The 19,822-nt window shown below is 41.3% G+C and overlaps 1 protein-coding gene across 1 annotated transcript in view; it reads right to left on the bottom strand.

Annotated features, from left to right (window-relative positions):
- Nucleotides 1–5,918: 5,918 nt before the first annotated feature.
- arsb (arylsulfatase B) overlaps nucleotides 5,919–19,822 on the bottom strand; it is an 80,703-nt gene continuing 66,799 nt past the window's right edge. Inside the window, exons 7-8 of the mRNA XM_073048219.1 lie at nucleotides 8,663–8,791; nucleotides 5,919–7,468 (exon numbers count right to left, since the gene is read on the bottom strand). Of these exons, the coding sequence (XP_072904320.1) occupies nucleotides 7,206–7,468; nucleotides 8,663–8,791 (392 nt within the window). The 3' untranslated portion in view covers nucleotides 5,919–7,205. The remainder of the gene's footprint in view (nucleotides 7,469–8,662; nucleotides 8,792–19,822) is intronic.

Here is a 19,822-nt window from a genome sequence, read left to right as displayed (position 1 = left end):
CTTCAAATTTTGCTCTTCTATCTATTCCTTACAAAGGGCTGCCCTTGCTCTTTCTTGCTAACTCCTAAATGATACCATGCTGTGGTCTTATCAAAATCTTAAAGATGGAAAATAGTCCAAAGTAAAATTGTTTTAGAATAGTAACCAAGCAAAAAACAAACTTAACACTATAAAAACTTCTATAAATATGTGAAAAAGAAAGGTTTAGCTAAAGGTAACATGGGTCTTTTGCAGATTGAGACAGGATAAACTTGGACAGGAAAATTTTATGGAATTCAAGTAAACTGCCTGGAAATCATGAGCAACACATACAAAATGCTGGAGGAACTCAGCAGGTCAGGCAGGATCTATGGAAATAAATAAATTCTGAGACCATACTTCAGAACTGAAAACCAGGAGGATGCCAGTATAAGGTGTTGGGGGGGGGGGGGGGGAAAGGAGGGCAAGTTAGAAGGTTATAGGTGAAGCCAGGTAGTGGGGGAGGGGTGACATAAGCAGCTGGGAGGTGATAGGTTAAAAAGATAAAGGTTTGAAGAAGGAGGAGTCTGATAGGAGAGGAGATTGGACGATGAGAAGGAGAAGGGACACCTGAGGAAGGTGATAAGCAGGTGAGGGGAAGAGGCAAGGGGGCAGAATGGGGAATTGAAGAAGAGCTAAGGGGAAAGGAAGCTACCTAGTCAGAATAGGAGGTGCTGCTCCCGTCATGGCAGAAAAGGAGTCCATGGACTGACGTGTCAGATCGAGAACGGTGACAGGAATTTAAATGGTTGGCCACCAAGAAATTCCACTTTTTGCAGATGGTGCGGTGGTGTTGAACAAAGTTTTCCTCTAATCTACACTGGGATCACCAGATAGAGTAGATGATCCCAACAGATTTGCAGGTGAAGCCTTGCCTTGTCTGGAAGGTCTGTTTGGGGCCCGGAATGGAGGTTAAGGAGGTGGTGAGTGGGCAGGCATCGCATTTCTGTTGCTTGCAGTGTTAAGTGCCAGGAGGGAGATTAGTGGGGATGGATGACTGGACAAGGGAATCATGAAGGGAGCGATCCCTGTGTAAAACAGAGAGTGGGGTTTGGGGAGGTAAGGAGGTGTTTGGTGGTAGTACTTCAAGGTTTATAGGAAACTGGCAGGGAGGTTAAAGTTCAGTCATGATCTTACTGGTGGTGGAGCAGGGACCAAATCACCTAATCCTGCTTCGGTTTCTTATGATTGGAAGGCTGTGAAATTTCTCACTGATCCTGAAGACCTTGAAATGGAAGTCCCTGGCTGTCACTTATAATCTGTGTAAGATTGAAATTCGAAGACTGATCAGAAATCTGGACGTCTTGGCCTGATGACTGAAGCCCGCCCTGGAGTTGGTGGGCCATTTGTGTGTCTGAGTGTGAGGGAGGGTGGGAGAGAGGAAAGGGGCTTGTTTTGTTACGTGTTATTCTGCTGAGCAACGTGGGTGTGCTCTTTTGGCGCCAGACTGTGTGGCAACACTTGTTGGCCACCCCCAACACATCCAAAGGTGAAAATGTATGCATTTCACTGTATGTTTTCATGTAAGTGTGTTAAATAAATCTGAATTGGAAGTGCAAGTCAAATCAAGAACTAAAATCAAACACATTAAGTAACAAAATAGTCTTACACAAAAAAGTTGGTTATAGATTTGATGAAAGAGAGGTAGATCCAAGAAATTTTGGGGATTTCCATTCTTAAGGCATCATTGGTGAAGAGTTGGCCACCACCTGTGGAGTGGTTGAATTCAAGGAAGCTCCAGGATTCAGGATTAGAGGAGCAAAGACATCTCAGAGGGACAGAGACATAATAGAATACACAAGTAATTAAGGGGCACATCTAGAAACAAGGATATGGAATTATCAAGTTGCTCTCCTGGTTTAACCAACAGCTAATCCCGAAGATCAAGAGCAGGCATGCTCCAGGAAGAGGACTGAATAGAAGTAGGGTCATGTCTAACATTTTCTATAACAAGTTTACAAATGAGAGTAAGGAAGGAGACCCAGGAGTGCATTAGATGGGCATGTTTAGCGGTAACGAGGGGTAATGGACGAGACTTCAGCAGCAGATGAACCAAGGTGGTGGTGGTGGTGGAAGAGAAATGGGTAATCTTAGAGAGAGCAGATAAAAGGTCTAAAACATCCAATGAGCAGAAGTTCTGTGGGCAAAATTGCCTCGATAATGAGAGAATGTCAAGCTGACAGGAGGGCGACAGTAACCCTAATAAAGGGTAATGCTGTACCTAATAAAGTGGTCACCGAGTGTATTACTGTAACAGGCAATTCAAGCCAAGTGATTGCTTCAAACATTAAGTGTACATGTTGAACAAAAGGCAAAGCTGGACTGAGTTCCCTCTGATAGAATTTCCTACTTGAACTCATTGGCTGGTTTTAAACTTGAAGACAGCTGGGAGCGAACACGGGAAAATTGGCAGATTCTCTGGTCTACAATCCAGGTTAAACAACTCTGAGGTCATGAAAGAGAAAAGGGATGACAAAATAATTGAAAGCAAATATGAAAACAGAGAAAATACCGGTACACAAATGAATAATTACATAAGTTAACCTTTAATAATTATTCATCACAAACATGGCAGAAAATCACTGTTTTATTGCAACTTTATCACTCAACACTGTAGTTGTGCAAATAAAGAAGCATTTCAGAATTTAGGTTAGCCACTTAACACTGATGGGCTTACCAAATATTTGTATAGCTGTCTGTTGCTTGTTCATCATTATAGTTCATTGAGTTACATGTATATCTTCACACTGGATTGGCCAGACTCTGCGTCACAGAGGTGTCAAGCTTCTGGGTGTCTGTACCTTAACATTTCTAAAATAACGGAGTGAAATGGACAGATGACATTCCCTGTTCAGTAAACCCCAAGCCCAATTTCCCTTGCTGCTGCCCACATCATTCTGTGATGCAAATTGAAAATTTGAAGAAAGATTGCAAATAAATATCTTATTATGAAAGGCATGGATTTTCTACGTTAGAGGCAAATAACAATTTTTTTAAAATTGGAGCACAAACAGCTGGCAATAGCTTTGTGGTGGATGCCAATATTGAAATTTATTACATTGCACCTGAACAGAGATTCATGTGTGTCATGTGGCCTGTTCATTCAAGCTCCAAGGTCTCACTGCTGCAACAGCCTGGAGTAAATTGGAAACATCCTTGAAATCAGCACAGTCAAAATATATTTCAGTTACTCGGATTGTTTCAGTGAACTGAAAGAAGTGAAAATAATGCAACATGAGGTTTGTATATGTAGCATCTCAAAGCTTGGATTTTGTGGAGCTGACAAGAGCTGTCCATATGATTCTAGTGATCTGTGAAGTGAACTTACCCACCTCCCCACCTCATACTGAAGTCATGTGCCATTGATTATCATTTGTTATCTCTGGCACCTGTGTCGGTGATCTCATCAAGCTGGCCTTGCAATCAATTACATTAAAGAATTCCCCAAAGTAGTTTAAAATAAAATTCACATTCAGGTTTTATAGTGTAGAACAATGGTTGGAACATACACAAGATTGAGGTAGATACTATATGAAAATTATATTTCACATCCATTATATTTTCTTTTTAAGTAAATTCCACTCTATACAATCTTGTTAAGTAGCAATAATGGGGTTAAGCCCAACTCACTTGTACTCCATACAAAATGTTATGTGACAAGAAAGTATGTTTTATAGCTCTGTAATTTTGGTCCCTTTTCTCTCTCCTCCTGATCTACTCAACCCCACTCCACATACCCCAACACCCTTTTCACCCTGTTTCTCACCCACTTCACCCACCCCACCTGCCCGTCACCACTTCCCTTACATGATTCCTTGTTGCACCTTCCTTTCCCATCAGAATCCATCACCTTTCTTCCCAAGCGCCTATCACCTCCCAGCCTCAGCTATTATTTCCACTTTCCCCTCCTCCGTCTGCCCATCTTCCTTCCTCTCTTGCCAGTTCTTACTTCACTCCACTCCCTCACCTTCTTTATACAAACCAGATCTCCACCAGCCTTCCATCCAGATGAAGAACATCAACCCGAGACATCAACAGTCCATTTCCCTCCACAGTTGTTGCCCAGCCTGTTGAATTCCTCAAACACCTTGTTTTGTTTTTGCTCCAGATTTCAGCCTCTTAAGTCTTTTGTACCTTTACTTTATAAAGTTCTTTATTTCTCAACACTGAGTTCTGAAGACTAAACTGCAAATGGTGGAGCAGTGACTCTCTGACAATTTCTCTATTTTGACTTTCAGTTGCATGCTTATATCCTTGCAGTATCAGTGCGAGGACAGTGAAACCCGAGACTCTGTTATTACAGCCACACAACCACCAAGCCAAACCTTAGAAAAATAAGCAACCTCAACAATTGTATCACTGAGCATCCAGGGGTTACTAAGTGGATGAAAAGTGGAGGAGGAAACATTTTAAAGTTTAACAAACTTGCTGATTCAGTTGAGATTTCTGGTCAAGGCAGAGCTTAAAAACAAATCTCCATTCAACTCCACGGCGTGCAGCAGCACTTGGGGTTTGTCACAGCTATTTCCCTAGATACTGCAAATCTTGCAGGCCCCTGCTACAAAATAAATTAGGCTGAAACAGGACCACAGACACAGAACCCTTGAAGGGTGAACTCACTCACCTTCCCTGAACCGAATGTTGAAAAATTCGTTAAGAGTTCAGTTATTATTACTAGAAGACTGGTCAGTCAAAGGATGCTAGCTGACTTACCACTTTACATGTCATTGATTAAATAGGATTTAATGGGGAATAATCAACACCTGGTCTTGCCCAGATTCTTTGGCTTTGCAGCAGTAACGTAGTGCTGCCAGCAGTTCTGTGAGATGCTGCATCACCGCTGGTTTCGAACATTATTGGCGAAGTGCGCCAATAAAAAATCAGGACTACAGCCAGGCTTGGTCATTTTGGGAAACAAAGCCAGAATAAGGCTTTATAGCATTTAAATTCCTTTCCGAAGAACCATCTGCAGGTAATTTTGCTCTTCCTTTCATAAACAGGCATTTATGGCTGCTTTTTAAAAAGAACGAGTGTGCCTCTTTCGTTCACTTGGTGGGTCAATTTGTTTCCTAATATTCCTTTCATGCATCAATTATGAGTGGACCTTGGAATGTTGTTTAATTCAACACCATCTTGTTGGTCCTGTGTGTCTACGTATCGCTTGTACATGAGTAACACCAATAGCGAACAATTATTCTCCAGCCTCTGTTCTTTTTCCACTAGCATTCAGTCTTCTCAAATACTACCATTATCTAAAGATCAGTAATTTCTTTAATCTATGATTTAAGCTTCCAAGAAATGTTTCTATGTTCTTAAGATCTTTTTCTCACTCTGAACTTTTCACCTACATGTAGCCTGTACTCTCAGGCCTTTGAAGCTGGCCATTCTCACTTTGGAGTTTTATAATTTTCTCCTGCACGAGGTTGGACAGTCTTCATTCAATGGAACTTTGTTTCAGCTTGTGATTTTTAACCTGTTTTAGACCCTCCTTGATGAAGTAAATAATGCCCTTTTAAGTGTTGTCACTTTCTCCAAATGGCCTTTAGTTTCCAGGCTGAAGTGACAATCTCAACTTCAGCGACTTTCTTTTATCCTGGAAGAAAGGAGCTTGAAATTTCATAAGCAGCCCCCCCCCCACCCCCCCCAAACTCCATAATTGGCTATTGTGCAAGTCAACTGACAGAGTGCAAAACTGACATTTCATTCAGTTGTGAGTACCAGCTCAACTGCCACTGCCCAGATAGAGGGCAAATGAAGGAGAGCCTCAAGGGTGACATGGTGTGGAAAAAACATTCACAGAAGTAACCAGAGCTTTTAAAAAGTACCACACACACACACACACACACACACACACACACACACACCCCCACCCCCCCCCCCCCCCCCCCCCCCCCCCCTTCTTTGTTGGGAGCTTGCACAAGTTTCACAGTTGTGTGAAAAAACTGTAGGACTGTTGAACTGATGAGACAGACAGGCGATTGCAATAGTCAGCCCCATTGTTCTCTGGATCCACGAGCTGGCTGCAGTTCTTTCCACAATGAGACTCAGCTGTTCAAATCCAACTGCAGTAACCAATCTCACAGCTGAGTGCTCAGCTGCATCCCTTCTCCCAGAGAATTCAATCTGCCCCGTGTGCCGAAAAAGAACAGAAAGGCAGTTTTCCACTGGAGGTGAAGGGCACATTTCCACAGCAAGCAGAACCAGAAAGCACTGGAGAAACTCTAGCGGGAGAAATTACACAACCAACATTGAAAATAAAATAATGCTATATGCACTCATATCGGGCAGCGTCAAGGTAGGTAAAAACCATTGACATTTCAAATTTAATTGACCTTCCTGATAGGATGTCAACCAAAAACATGAAGTCAGTTTGTCTCCACAGAAGCTACCTATCCTGCTGAGTATCTCTAGAACAGTCCTTGCAGATTCCCAAAATCACAAGCAAATCCAGATGCTGGAAATGTAAAATAAAAAGCACTGGAAATACTGAGTGGGTCAAGCAGTTTCAGTGGAGAGAAAAAAGCAATGTTTCCTGTAGTGGAGGAGTCCAGGGCCAGAGGGCATCCCTTTAGCACAAGGGATGAGGAGGAATTTCTTTAGTCAGAGGGTGGAGCATCTGTAGAATTCATGACCACATCTGGCTGTGAAGGCCAAGCCACTCGGTATATTTAAAGCTGAGGTTGATAGGTTCTTGATTAGTAAAGGTGTCAAAGATTACAGGGTGAAGGCAGGACAATGGTACTGAGAGCATGATAGAATGGCGGAGCAGAGTCAATGGGCCGAATGGCCCAGTTCTGCTCCTATGTCTTATGTTCTTAATGTCTCTGGTTAGAACTGATGAAGGGTCATTGACCTGAAATGTTAACTCTACTGTTCTCTCCACTGACACATTCTGAGCATTTTAGTTTTTCCAGCCCTTTGTCTTTATATCATCAACATTAGTCACAGTTCTGATTATAAAAACAGCTATAATACCATTGCAATACTTGATAATTCTAAACAATATATACACAAAGAGACTGTGCACAGATCTGGAGTTTCAAGGCCTGCTTTGGACGAGTACAGTTTCAGAAAGTATCAAAGGACACTCTCAGATTTGGAAATCAAAAGTAGCACTTCAGCACAAATGCCATTGTGTGGCTTATGACAATGTTTGAATAAACATGAGCTGTAAACAAGTTTGGCTCTCAGGCCCAGGGTCCCCAGGCCCCACCTTTGCCAGGATCACACTTTGGGTCATCATCAGGGTAAAAAATTGGCACAGCACCATCCTGGTAGTATTGAAGTCTTGACAGCAGCTTCTCAACAACTTCAGGGAAGTGATCAGAAAGGTCAACCCTCTCCTCCGGATCAGCCGTAATATTAAAAAGCCAAAGATTTTTCTTTGGCAAATCGGATGGTGCTGATTGCAATTGCTTGAATAATGGAGGAGGGAACCAGTAACTGCAGCCTGAAGTAAAATAGAATATTTCCTATTAGTACAATAGAAACTTCTGCACAGTCAGAAACAATCCTTCAATAACTTAGGTCAGTGACAAAAACAATTCAAAGCATCACTGGTATGCATTATGCAAACAAGGATAACAGACTTAAGAATAACAATTACTCAAGTGCTAAGGACTGCATCAATTAATTTGAGGCAGCACACACTGAACAAAACTTTCACTAATGAACTACAGATTTCTGTCCCAACTCCTCAGAACCTCAAGGCAAAATATAGACATGCATTTACATAACTGTTCACAGACTCAAGGAGCTAACGATTAATGTGAATAATAATATCAATCAATGCTTGTAGGAAGATCTGAATCTAAGGATATATTGATTCACGTCAATATGGACCTTATTTTAACAGGTCAAAGTCAGCAAGTACTACAGCACAAATACAAGCCCTTTAGGCCCATTTAGTCCATGCCAGACTATTAATCTGCCTCATCCCATTGACGTGAACCCGGTCCATGGCCCAACATACCCCTCCCATCCATGTACTTATCCAAACTGCTCTTCAATGTTGAAATCAAACCCACATCCATCACTTTACATTGGCAGCTCATTCCACATTCTCATCACCCTTTAAGTGGAGCTCCCCTTAAACATTTCACCTTTCACTCTTCACCTATGCCCTCTAGTTCTAGTCTCACCCACCCTCAGTGGAAAAAGCCTGCTTGCATTTATCCTGTCATACTTTAATATACCACTATCAAATCACTTATTTTCCTACACTCTGGGGAATAAATTCCAAACCTATTCAACCTTTCCCTATAACTCAAGTCCTTAAGTCCTGGCAACATCCTTGTAAATTTTCTCTGTACTCTTTCAATCTAATTGATATCTTGACATATCAAGTCACTTCACAATAAATCCAGTCCAGTTGGCATATACTTATTTGAAAGCAAAATTAATACGTGCCATTCATCTAAACAGTAACAGCTAACTAGAGAACCAATCTGGATTATGTTTACTGCCTGTTAACTTCCTAAAATGCCTTTTTAAAAAAAATGTAATTTGCCCAATTTTGCATCAGATGATTTTCAAATAGACAATGGATTGTAGGTTTCACACCTTCCTGTAATCATAATTAGTTATATCATAGAATAGTAGAAAAGTTACTACATTATACTGTGCATATAATTTTAGTACGTACCAGGATATCCAGTTAATAATTTCCAGTCCCCAGAACGGATTGCTGAATGAATTGACACATTAAAGACAGAATTCTGCCATTTTGTCTGTTGTACCCTGGATGTGGCAATTTTATCGGGTGAAACAGGACCTACAAGACCAACAGAAAAGCTTAACAACAAGGTGACGCAGAACAGATAGAATCAGAACCCAAATCTCTGTTACCAGTATTTAGACTGACGTTTTAATGGTCTATGAGAATAAAATTCACAATTAAGTTGTTGATCAAATAAAGATAAGCAGTAGACAACATAATTCAGGAATGCCAAAGGCAAAAATAAGTTATGCTGACTGAATCATAAATATGACTTCATATTACTTTTCCACACTGTGGCATACTTTTCCATTTTTATTTAATTCCTTGTGAGTATATCAATTTCCAGAGTTTAGAGATAATTAATAGTTAAAAGCATCCCTGCTGTGAGTCATTCTATTACATGAAAATAACGAGAGAGACAGCACCTCTGGAGCCACGAGTAAGAGTTCCAACTGGTGTGTGGCCCACCAGGTGTTAGACATCTTGAAGTAGTTGGTGAGGAATGAGAGACAGTTGTTGTGGTCCATGCTGGAACAAATGATCGATAGGAACAGGAAAGGAAGTTCAACTGAGGTAATATCAAGAACTGAGAGCAAAATGAAAAAGAATATCAAGAGGTATAATCCTCTGGAAGCTGGCACAGACTGACTAATTGGCAGAGCCAAACTCTCTAAGGAGCTGTTGTGAGAGAGGCTACCACAAGCTAAGAACAAATGAAACTAGTAAGACTAGAGTAACTATGTATTTAAAGTAATTTCATGCGTGGTTAATAACAGCTCCAAAAGATGATGTAATAGAGTTCATATTTTTATGATATAGAAGCTTTCCACTTGGTCCATCGAGTGTATACTGGCTGGCAGGGAGTGATCCCATTCAATTCCCTGGAATTCATCTCCCTCACTTGCCTATGAACTCTCCCTTGATTCATCTACCATCCACCTACACTCGGAACAATTTCCGATGGTTATTGTTCTTCTTGTTCCTTTTCTCGCCTTGTGGCACATTTTGCCATTTCCTGAGCATTTGTTTTTTTTTTAAAAAGGAGGTTGGGTTGCTAGCTCAATGCTCAACCAAGCACGGATGGAAAGTGTGTAAGGAGCCGGCCCGATTCAAATGTGGGACCATTCACCTCGCAGTCCAGTGCTGATGCCACTACACCACCGGCTGGCTATTCCTACGCAGTATATGGTTAGATTTACTACTAAACACAGAAAAACATTAGTAACTTGGAAAAGAGGAAAAAGGAGTTTGGAGTCAGTTTATTCAGTTAGACAAATATCACAAGGCAGGCCAAAAATAACAATCCCTTAGAAAACACTAGCATTGTGAAAGTAGTTTCAAGGGAAGAGCAGACAAAAAGGCAAGAGGCAGACTATTTGAAAAGCAGAAATGATGTAGAAAAAAAAAGTTATAAAAAAGATAGCTTGTAATGCTGTGGGGGTGGGGGGAGTGGTGAATGAGGAAACCAGAAAAAAAATGACAGAGTTGTTAGAAAATGTGGAAAGTTTTACTGTTCGAAACAAACATACACACACAACTGCACCGGGGTCTTGGGGGAAAAAAATTGCTGACCTTGTCTACATTTTATTGTTTCTACACATTTCAGACAGCCCAGGATTTTTCTTCACCAGTAATGCTCCCCAAGGTATTTTTAAACCGATCTGTTTAAGATATTAGTTGTTGAAAGCTGTGAGGTCACTACCTTGGGAAAAGGGAAGTTACATTATGGAACATTTTATCCAGTGTGTGTGACTGCTGTAAGAGTCATCTTACAATAAGTGTTTTGGCAGCTTGCATAAAAGGAGCATGAAGATTTCAATCATACAGTACATCACTAAATGGGAATTTGCCTTATTAATACAAGGAAGATTAATGAGAATAAAAAGCAGAACATTTCTTTCTGGTGTTCACTATGTAAACAGATAATACATTCTGAACAATGCTACATGTCAGTCTTAAATATGCGTTGCAAGTTATTTCGCACTCCACATCCATAAAATTCACGTGAACTCTACAAATCTGTTTAAAATTAAATTCTTTGCAACATGAAATACTGGCAGCTACAGGCTAAATTTGAGCCCTGCTCAAGTTAACTGATCTTACAACTTAGGAGCAGCAGGCTAGGAAGGGGGGCAATATCTGCCTGTGGTTTTCCATTGATCCTAGCTGTAAAGTGCATGTATGAATATCAAAATAATACAAGGTGAAGTTTAACTGTGAAGCTGCCAAAACCAATTGACCTGCCCACTTTAAATGAACCTCCCTTCAAGAATTACAGCACGTCTGTATCTCAGGATGCCCCAAATCATCCTGCAAACAATGGAATACATTTGAACCAAAGCAAAAAATGGGAATGTAGCAAAGAATTTGGGGCACATTACACCTACATAAATACAATATGGCAATTACTAGCCTGTTTTACTAATGTTGGTTAAGGGCTAAATATTGGCCAGAGTATCAGAGAAAAGTAGAATTTAGATGGATATCAGTCAATTACAGGCAAATAGGACTAGCTCAGCTAGGCACTTTTCAGATGGTACAGATGAGTTAAACAAAACAGTCTGTTTCAATGCTGTGTAACTCCCCACACAACAATCAGATTAGGTTTTGCTGTCAGATCACTGGAGTGGGACTTCTGTCTGCAATTATTACCACCACTTCACAGAAGATCAACTCCCGTGTCATGATCAACACAAATTATTTAGGGTGGTCTACAAGGACAAGCCAAGGAATTCGAGACCAACGACCCCATCATCAATGGTGGGAAGGTACTGTGAGGTACTCTCAGGTCTATCTGCATTTGGAAAGGCAAGAACTGATTAGGCATAGTTTACATTTCTTGTGTGAAATTGTCTTACAAATTTGATTGAGTTTTTTTTTTTGAAGAGGTAACCAAGAAGATTTGACAAAGGTAGATATGATGGCTTCATGGCTTTTGGCAAGGTTCCACATGGTAGGCTGATCTGGGTTGGATCACATAGAATCCACAGTGAGCTAGCCATTTGGATGCAAAGTTGGGTTGGAGGAAGGAAACAGAGGATAGATTTTCCAGACTGAAGGCCTGTGACCAGTAGAATGGTGCTGGGTCCACTAATGTTTGACACAATATATTAACAATTTGGATAAGAACTTAATGGTATGATTAGCACATTTGCAGGTGACACTAAAATTGGTGGAATGGTAGACAGTGAAAGCAGCTATAACAGGATCTAGACCAACTAGAAAAATGGGCAAAATAATGGCAGATGGAATTGAATTCAAGCAAGTATGAAGTAGTGTATTTTAGGAATTTAAACCAGGGCAGAACACAGCAAGTAAACAATAGGGCCCTGGAGGGCTTGAGTTATAAAGATGGACTGGACAAATTAGAACCATCTTTCCTCAAGTGAAGAAGGTCATAGGTGACCTTAGAGGTTTGTAAAATTCTGAATGACATTGTTAAGATGAATTTTCACTTTTGTTTTCTACACTAGGAGAGTCTGTAGCTAGCAGACATAGATTTAAAGGTGAGAGGGTGAAGACTTAAAGTAGACCCAAAGGCAAGATTTTTCACCCAGAAAGATGAAATGTGGTGTTTGAGGCTGGTACATTTAAATGTCGTTTGGACAGGGTTATGGATAGGAAAGATTGAGAGGGAGATGGACCAATTGCAGGAAAATGAAACCAGCTTAAGAAGACATCTTGGCCAGTATGGACAAATTGGATTTAAGGCCCTGCCGTCATGTTGCAGAAATCCATGTCTATAACAAATTCAAATTTCACAATTTTACTTCAGGCCATTGTTTAGATTGGTGAAGGAAATAGGAATTTGGGGCCAAACACCTGTGTCCACCGTGGAGAACTTCAGGTTCCTGGGAACCACCATCTCTCAGGATCTGAAGTGGAAGCAGAACATCAGCTCCATCCTGAAGAAGGCCCAGCAGCGGATGTATTTCCTGCGGCTCTTGAGGAAATACGGTCTGCCTCAGGAATTGCTGCTGCAGTTCTACACTGCAGTCATTGAGTCTGTCCTGTGCACCTCCATCATTGTGTGGTTTGGAGCCGCCACCAAGCAGGATAGAACCAGACTACAGCGCACAGTGAGGACTGCCGAGCACATCATTGGAGCCTCCCTGCCCTCTATTGTGGACCTGTACTCTTCCAGGTTGAAGAAGAGGGCGGGGAACATCATAAAGGACTCCTCCCATCCTGCGCACGGACTATTTGATCTGCTTCCGTCTGGTAGGCGCTTCAGATCCCTCCAGACTAAGACTAATAGGCACTGGAGAAGTTTTTTCCCTACTGCGGTCACTTTGCTGAACAGTTAACTGCCGGTTAACTGTCGGCTAACTATTACTTGGATTGCACTACCTGTATGTATAATCTATATTTTCATTTATATTTATCATTATTATTGTTGTGAGCAGAGAGACAACATCTGCCGGAAGTAAATTCCTTGTATGTGCATAGGTACTTGGCGATTAAAGTCTGATTCTGATTCTGATATGGTCTTCATGGAAGCAGTAGAAATTTCATCTTTGAAGCTTCATATCCACACGGTTGTCAACTTGGTCACATCAGGACATCAACTTGGTTCAACCCACTGACGTCATGTGGAGCTTGTGTGCTTCAAGGACTCCATCAGGAGATGCCAACTCAGGGCCACCCATATTGGAATGGCTGTGGACGAGATGCCACCGAGCACCCGAATGGACAGACTCGTGTCTGCCCCTCCTGGGCCATGCCATACGAAGCAACATCAGGATATAGGAGAACTACCTATTTGCAATTACAGAACTCCTTCAGCAGAGTAAAATATACAACTTTGCAATGGAAGGTCATAACTTTCTATAGCAGCTGAAATCTTTCCCTTTTCCTTCTAATCCATTTAATAATTGTCCCCATTTGATGCTGATCCCAAGAACAATGAAACTCTAGCTTCTACCATGCACAGCTACATCAGGACATTCACCAGTCCTTACTTCATAATGCCACATGGGTTTCTAGTCATCACATTTCCATCTGTCGTTCAGATTGCTTCTTCACTAGATCTCACCAGGTGCAGTTTACATGACGCTTGCTCTATCCTTTTTATTGGGCATTTGCTTACTCTTCAAGGTTAATAAAGATAGTGAGCAGAAGGCTGAAGGAGAAGTAAGTGCCATTCCAACTCTTGTTCCTATTTGTATCGATCCAGGTCCTACACAGCAAAGGCCTCCTTTTGAAGTCACAGTTTCCAAGGACAAGGCTGAACTATCATATGCTCCAATCCTCCAAAGCATCAACATATTAATCTCCAACATCCAGTCTCAGCAATTTATTTAAAACACAAAAGGTGTTCACAGCTGGGATCCAAGTTAAATACGGTCTTCAAAAAAAAAAACAGAGAAGAGGATGGGCCTTATATTAAGCATCCAGAAGCCCAAGTTCCTTTACAATCCTACCCTGACAGCACAACAAGATGCAGATACTGTCTGATGCAGGCCACTTTCCACACATTGAGAGCCATTTCTCAGTGAAGGCAGACATTGATCTGAAATACATCACTGCCCTCGGTGTCTTTAGCTAACTAAGAAAAAGACATTTTTCAGACCAATAACTCCGATAATGTAGCCAGAGTCAGGAACAACCTACAGAAAGAACTTCAAAGTACTGGACAGTCTCCATGAAATATTCTAAACCCATCGGTAGAATAAGCGATCTAAAGATCGTATCTTCTTCCCAGGTATTGACACTATCAACCAACTCTGGTGGAGATGCCATATTGTCCACATGCCCAACAAAAACCCAAGTTTTCTTCTCCAAACTCTTTCATGGCAAGAGATTTCCAGGACAAGGAGAATGCTTCACAAACATTTTCAAAGTATCTGTGAGGGGAAAAAAATAACATCCTCACCAATAGCAGGAAGCCCTGGCCCAGGATAACACAACAAAAAGGAAAAAAACAACACATGGGTTGGCACTGAACACCCAAGTGTTTATGACAGGAGCAACACAGAACTAAAGTGAAAACAGGTATACACAATATCCCAAAGAATCCATCCACCCAGCACATCAAATCCCTTTCTGACAAGAGTGGAAGACACATTGTGGTACAGCCATAGCTCCAGGGACCCAGGCTTGATCCAGACCTAAGCAAACTTAGCATGTTCCCTTTTTAATTGTGTGTGTTGCTTTTTGGGACTCTGGGTTCTTCCCATATTCTAACGGTGTGGTGGTAGAATTGAAGGTGAACAGGACAAAGGGTCAATGGGGAACTGACGGACATGTGTGACAGAGAATATGTTTGTAGGAGCAGATAGAAATGAGGAGATGGTGACTGGGGATCCTTCCATGGGAATAACGGAAGAAATTATCCCTGGGGCAGATAATTTTTTATACATTGAACAGTGCAGCAAGCTTGAAGGGCTGAGTGGCCTACTCCTAATCTATTATGTTCTTATGTTGGGAGCGGATAGGAACCTGATGGACTGAATGGCTTTCTTCTGGGTTGTGACATTCACAGCCCTGAAAGATGCGAGAGGCTGTACACATTGAAATTCTTAGCACATGATCAGAAGATACCAATGGCCACACGTTAATGATGGAAGGGTGTACTCAAAAGATATCCACACGAGTTATAACCATAAGATAAAGGAGGATACAAATTCAGTGCAGCAGCTCACAAGAGCTGCCATAATCTTCTCAAGTATTGGCGCGTGGCCAAGTGATTAAGGCATTCGTCTAGTGATCAGAAGGCCGCTAGTTCGAGCCTTGGCTGAGGCTGCGCGTGTGTCCTTGAGCAAGACACTTAACTACACATTGCTCTGCGACGACACCGGTGCCAAGCTGTATGGGTCCTAATGTCCTTCCCTCGGACAACATCAGTGGCGTGGAGAGGGGAGACTTGCAGCTTGGGCAACTGCCAGTCTTCCATTAAAAAAAAAACCTTGCCCAGGCTTGCGCCCTGGAAACCTTCCAAGGTGCAAATCCATGGTCTATCGAGACTAACGGAGGCCTACCTAATCTTCTCAAAGAAAATGCAAAACCACGCTGGTTTCAGAAATATTGGCAGTGCAGGATTGTTCAGCACAGTAGCATTCCTACAATCTAAAGTTCAATGCTCTAAAGAGCCTGGCCACAAATTTAATAAATAAATACACACACACTAACATACATATATACACACAAGAAGATTAGAGAGCAAAGCTTTTTTCATATTATGTATTTTGTCAGTTTAACATTATTATAAGGAATGTGCAAATTATGCTTTTTAAACTGCAATGATTTTGTCAGATGCCCATTCATCAGTTCCTTCTCTGGATGCAGAATTCAGCAATTTTACCCAAAGATCTTCACTTGCTTCTACACTCCGTGTGCAATAGTCCCGAACTACATAGAACTTAGTAGCTCAATCACCATTGACAAGAGCAGGACATCCCTTTTAGGTTATATTTTAAATCACTGGTTTATTCTATAAAGTCACAAACTCAGAGGTCACACTTTAAAAGCAATTCGTTGAACGGAAGGTCTTATTTATCTTAGAGGTAACAGGCCCTTCCAGCCCAACCAGCCCGCGCAACACAATTACACCCACGTGACCAATTAACCTGCTAACCTGTAGGTCTTTGGGAGGAAACCCGAGCCCCAGGACAAAACCCGTACAACGACAGGGAGAATGTACAGTCAGTGACGGGAATTGATTGCGGGTCGCTGGCACTGTCATAGCATTATGCCAACCACTATGCTATCATGCTGGCCATCCCAAAGGATTTGCAGAGCTATGGCACCCTTTTTTCATCTTTCCAGTATCTATCTGCTTCTCAGCAAAAGACTGGATTTTGTTGTTTTGCATTTTACAAGGTTTTCAGTAGCATCTGGAAAGATGTAATGCCAATCTGGTGTGCTGGATTCACTGCTACAGAAATAAATGGAAATATTTCTACAACCACAGACATTTTGAACTAAACAGACTCAACCTCAAAAAAAAAAGGTATGGAAATATTTCAAACAGCTTAAAGTAATCCATTAACATAGAGAATAAAATGGTTAGTTTTATTTAATTTAAATGGGTAGTGTTCCATTCCTCTACCAGAAGATTTTGAGACACTGGAGTGGTCTACAGAGCCATTTCTGGCATTCATTAACAAACTCCATATTAAGCCTACCATTTCTACTATTTTAAAACTATAACTTTGGTGACAGCATTTACGTTATATATTACATTCAGTTCAGAGTGTATGACAGCTCTCTGATCAATCCCATTCTCTCACAATTTATTCACTTTTACACATCCTATCAACAGCACTCTTGATTCTCCAAACACTGACCAACATGGGAGTAATTTACAGTCGCCAATTAACTTCACAAACAGCACGACTTTTAGGTGTGGGAAGTAACCAAAGCACTAGGAGGAAATCCATGTGCTCACAAGTTCTTTACACAGGCAGGATCAGAAATTAGGATTGAACCTGGATCATTTGAATACAGGTAACTATGTTATCCACAGTGCAACTATATACTATAAAAACAGCAAGCTTATATCTTGAGGCACACTTTCCCCCAAACCACAGAGGTTGGAGGTTTTATAACGTTTTAAATCTCCACTAAAGTACTGGGTCTGCCCTAATCATCATATGGAAGTCTTTGATGTGTTCTGTGTTGATCTGCCAAATATTTTGGGTATGCTATGTTGGCACCGGAGTGTGTGGTGACACTCGCAGGCTGTGCCCAGCACACCCATAGGTGTGTTTGTTGCCAAAGCAAATAATTTTATTATATACGCATTTCACTGTATGTTTCAGTGCATATATAATAAAATAAATCTGGATCTGAACACCCCCAGCCCCAGTTATAAGTGCAACTAAGACACTTAATAACTACAACCATTTTGCTTGACCTTTCGGAGATTAATAAATTGTATTCAGTAAAATGTGGCTGACAGAAACTATGGCAAAAAGGTACATTTTATAATGTTTTACTTGCACTCATACCCGAGGCATTCTCCATGAATTATACACTCCAGGTGACCCTTGAGCTTACTTCTGAATTGTGATTTGCATTCATGTCATGAAATGGCTACTTATATTCTTATTTCGCGCCATAGTTTTGGACCTTAGAAAAGTCTTTGAAGTCACTTAGTTTTGCAGATTATTATTCATCTGCTCCATTTCACTGTGAGAAAATTTCGATTCTTGTCTGGTCTGGTTCTCACAAGTTTATTTTTGCTGCTGTTTCATCTGATGGTCTCCATTGGTCGGAGTCAACCACGGATGTCAGACTCTAAGCTGTTGAAGTCGACACACAAGCCAGTACGCAAGTCAGGGTGTTATGATATCCAGCAAGCTGTTACCCATGCAGCACCTGATGAATTCAAAGGAACGACAAAAACCGAGCACCAGCAGCATCGCAGGACTCAGGTTCTGGATTTTCCCTCAGAGTTTGCTCCTGAGGCCTTCCCCATGAGTGGGTATAGCAGAGGTTTGAGCTCAGTTTTCCTTCTCCTAGATGAGCTGCCAACCATGGCTGATGAGCCCCAACTGCCCAATTGAACTGGTTTTGCCCACCTTTGCTCCTTCTCCTGTTGGGAGAAACAGTTCTGCAGAGTTCACAAGAAGGCCAAGAGTTAGACTTGGTTGTCAGACAGATGCACACCATTGGGAGCATTTAATAGGTAGTGGGAGCTTACCCCACCTACACGGCCCCCCACCCCGTTATGACAACCTTAAGGAACCTATTTTATCTACATTTTCAAAATTCCCACTTAGAGTATTTTTTCCAATGGGGTGATTATTCCCTTCTAACTAACCCTAGAAAACAGATCCTGCTGTAACCAGCATCCACTGACATCATTGTCCAAACAACAGGTTTGATCGCGTGGCATTTGATAGCGTAATATTTATCAGCAAAGTGCATTTACTCAGCAATCAAATACTGCACTACAGCAAACCATGTAAAGAGACAGTTCTACTGACTGCAACAAAGAAAGCTTATCCCTGAAGCAGAATAGTTACATTTCTTGAAAGAAGTCAGGCACTCTCTCAAGTCAGCACAGGAGGATTATATACAAACCAATGCGTAAAATTAATCCTTCCTATAGGAGTCAGTGCAGCCTCCAGGTCTAGTTTTCAGAAGGTAACCAAACCATCTCCCACTGTGTAGAAATTGTGATGCAACTATAACGGAACAGAAATTGCTCAAGAAACCTTTTCAACCATACTGTAAAAGACACGTTCACACAGAATGTGAAGAAACTTTCAGTTAGAGAGTCCACTGTTTTGTACCAGGCAGAAAGGTTCTATTTTAAAAAAATGCCCTGAGCCATGTTCAGTAAAGCTAAATAAAATTTAATCAATATCGTTTATACTAGATATAAACAAGAGAAAATCTACAGATGCTGGAAATCTAAGCAACACACACACAATGCTGGAGGAACCCAGCATTTTGTGTGTGTCACTTGCACTGGACCTAGTTTTCTGCATTAATGTTAACCTCGTCTAAAGTATGAATGAAGCACTCAGCATTTCAATGGGTACCTTGTGTTTTTAAGATGAATTTGTTGGCACTTTTAAATAAAAAGTGTTACAATCCTGTTTGAACCCTCCCTCACTTTGTGACCTTCAAAGACGGAAATACGACAAGGAATCACAAATCAGCGAGTATGCTACGGGAACCAGCACCAGGGAGAAATGTTTGTAGATGCCTTTAGTTTTAAAATTTGCCAAAGGCTTTACTTGTCTTCCTTATTGGAGATATGGAAATCTCAGGGCTGCCCTGGGAACTGATGAACAACCGTTTCCTATGGCAGCTGTAAGCTGTCTAGACAGCCAGCAGGTGCTTCTATTTTCCTCCCAGAAGACAAGTTCTCCCAGCATAATGCACTGTTTTTTGTTCAATCCATAATCTGGGTCAATTCACCTCAGTCATTATAAGATCAGCCTTCATTCTTCTAATGAAAGGATATAGATCGATTTTATTTGATTGCTCATAAGCCTGTTTTTCCCAAAGAGTAATGAATTTTATTACACTTCCTTTGAGGCAAGTATACTTTACCTGGACAAGGAAACCATAAATGCCTGTGGCATTCTAGATGCACGTTCAGTGAAGTTCAATCGCAGTACGACTTCC

Source organism: Hemitrygon akajei, chromosome 6 (assembly GCF_048418815.1).
Source record: "Hemitrygon akajei chromosome 6, sHemAka1.3, whole genome shotgun sequence".
In the NCBI taxonomy this organism is placed as follows: Eukaryota; Metazoa; Chordata; class Chondrichthyes; order Myliobatiformes; family Dasyatidae; genus Hemitrygon; species Hemitrygon akajei.
This window is presented reverse-complemented; position numbering and strand designations above follow the sequence as displayed.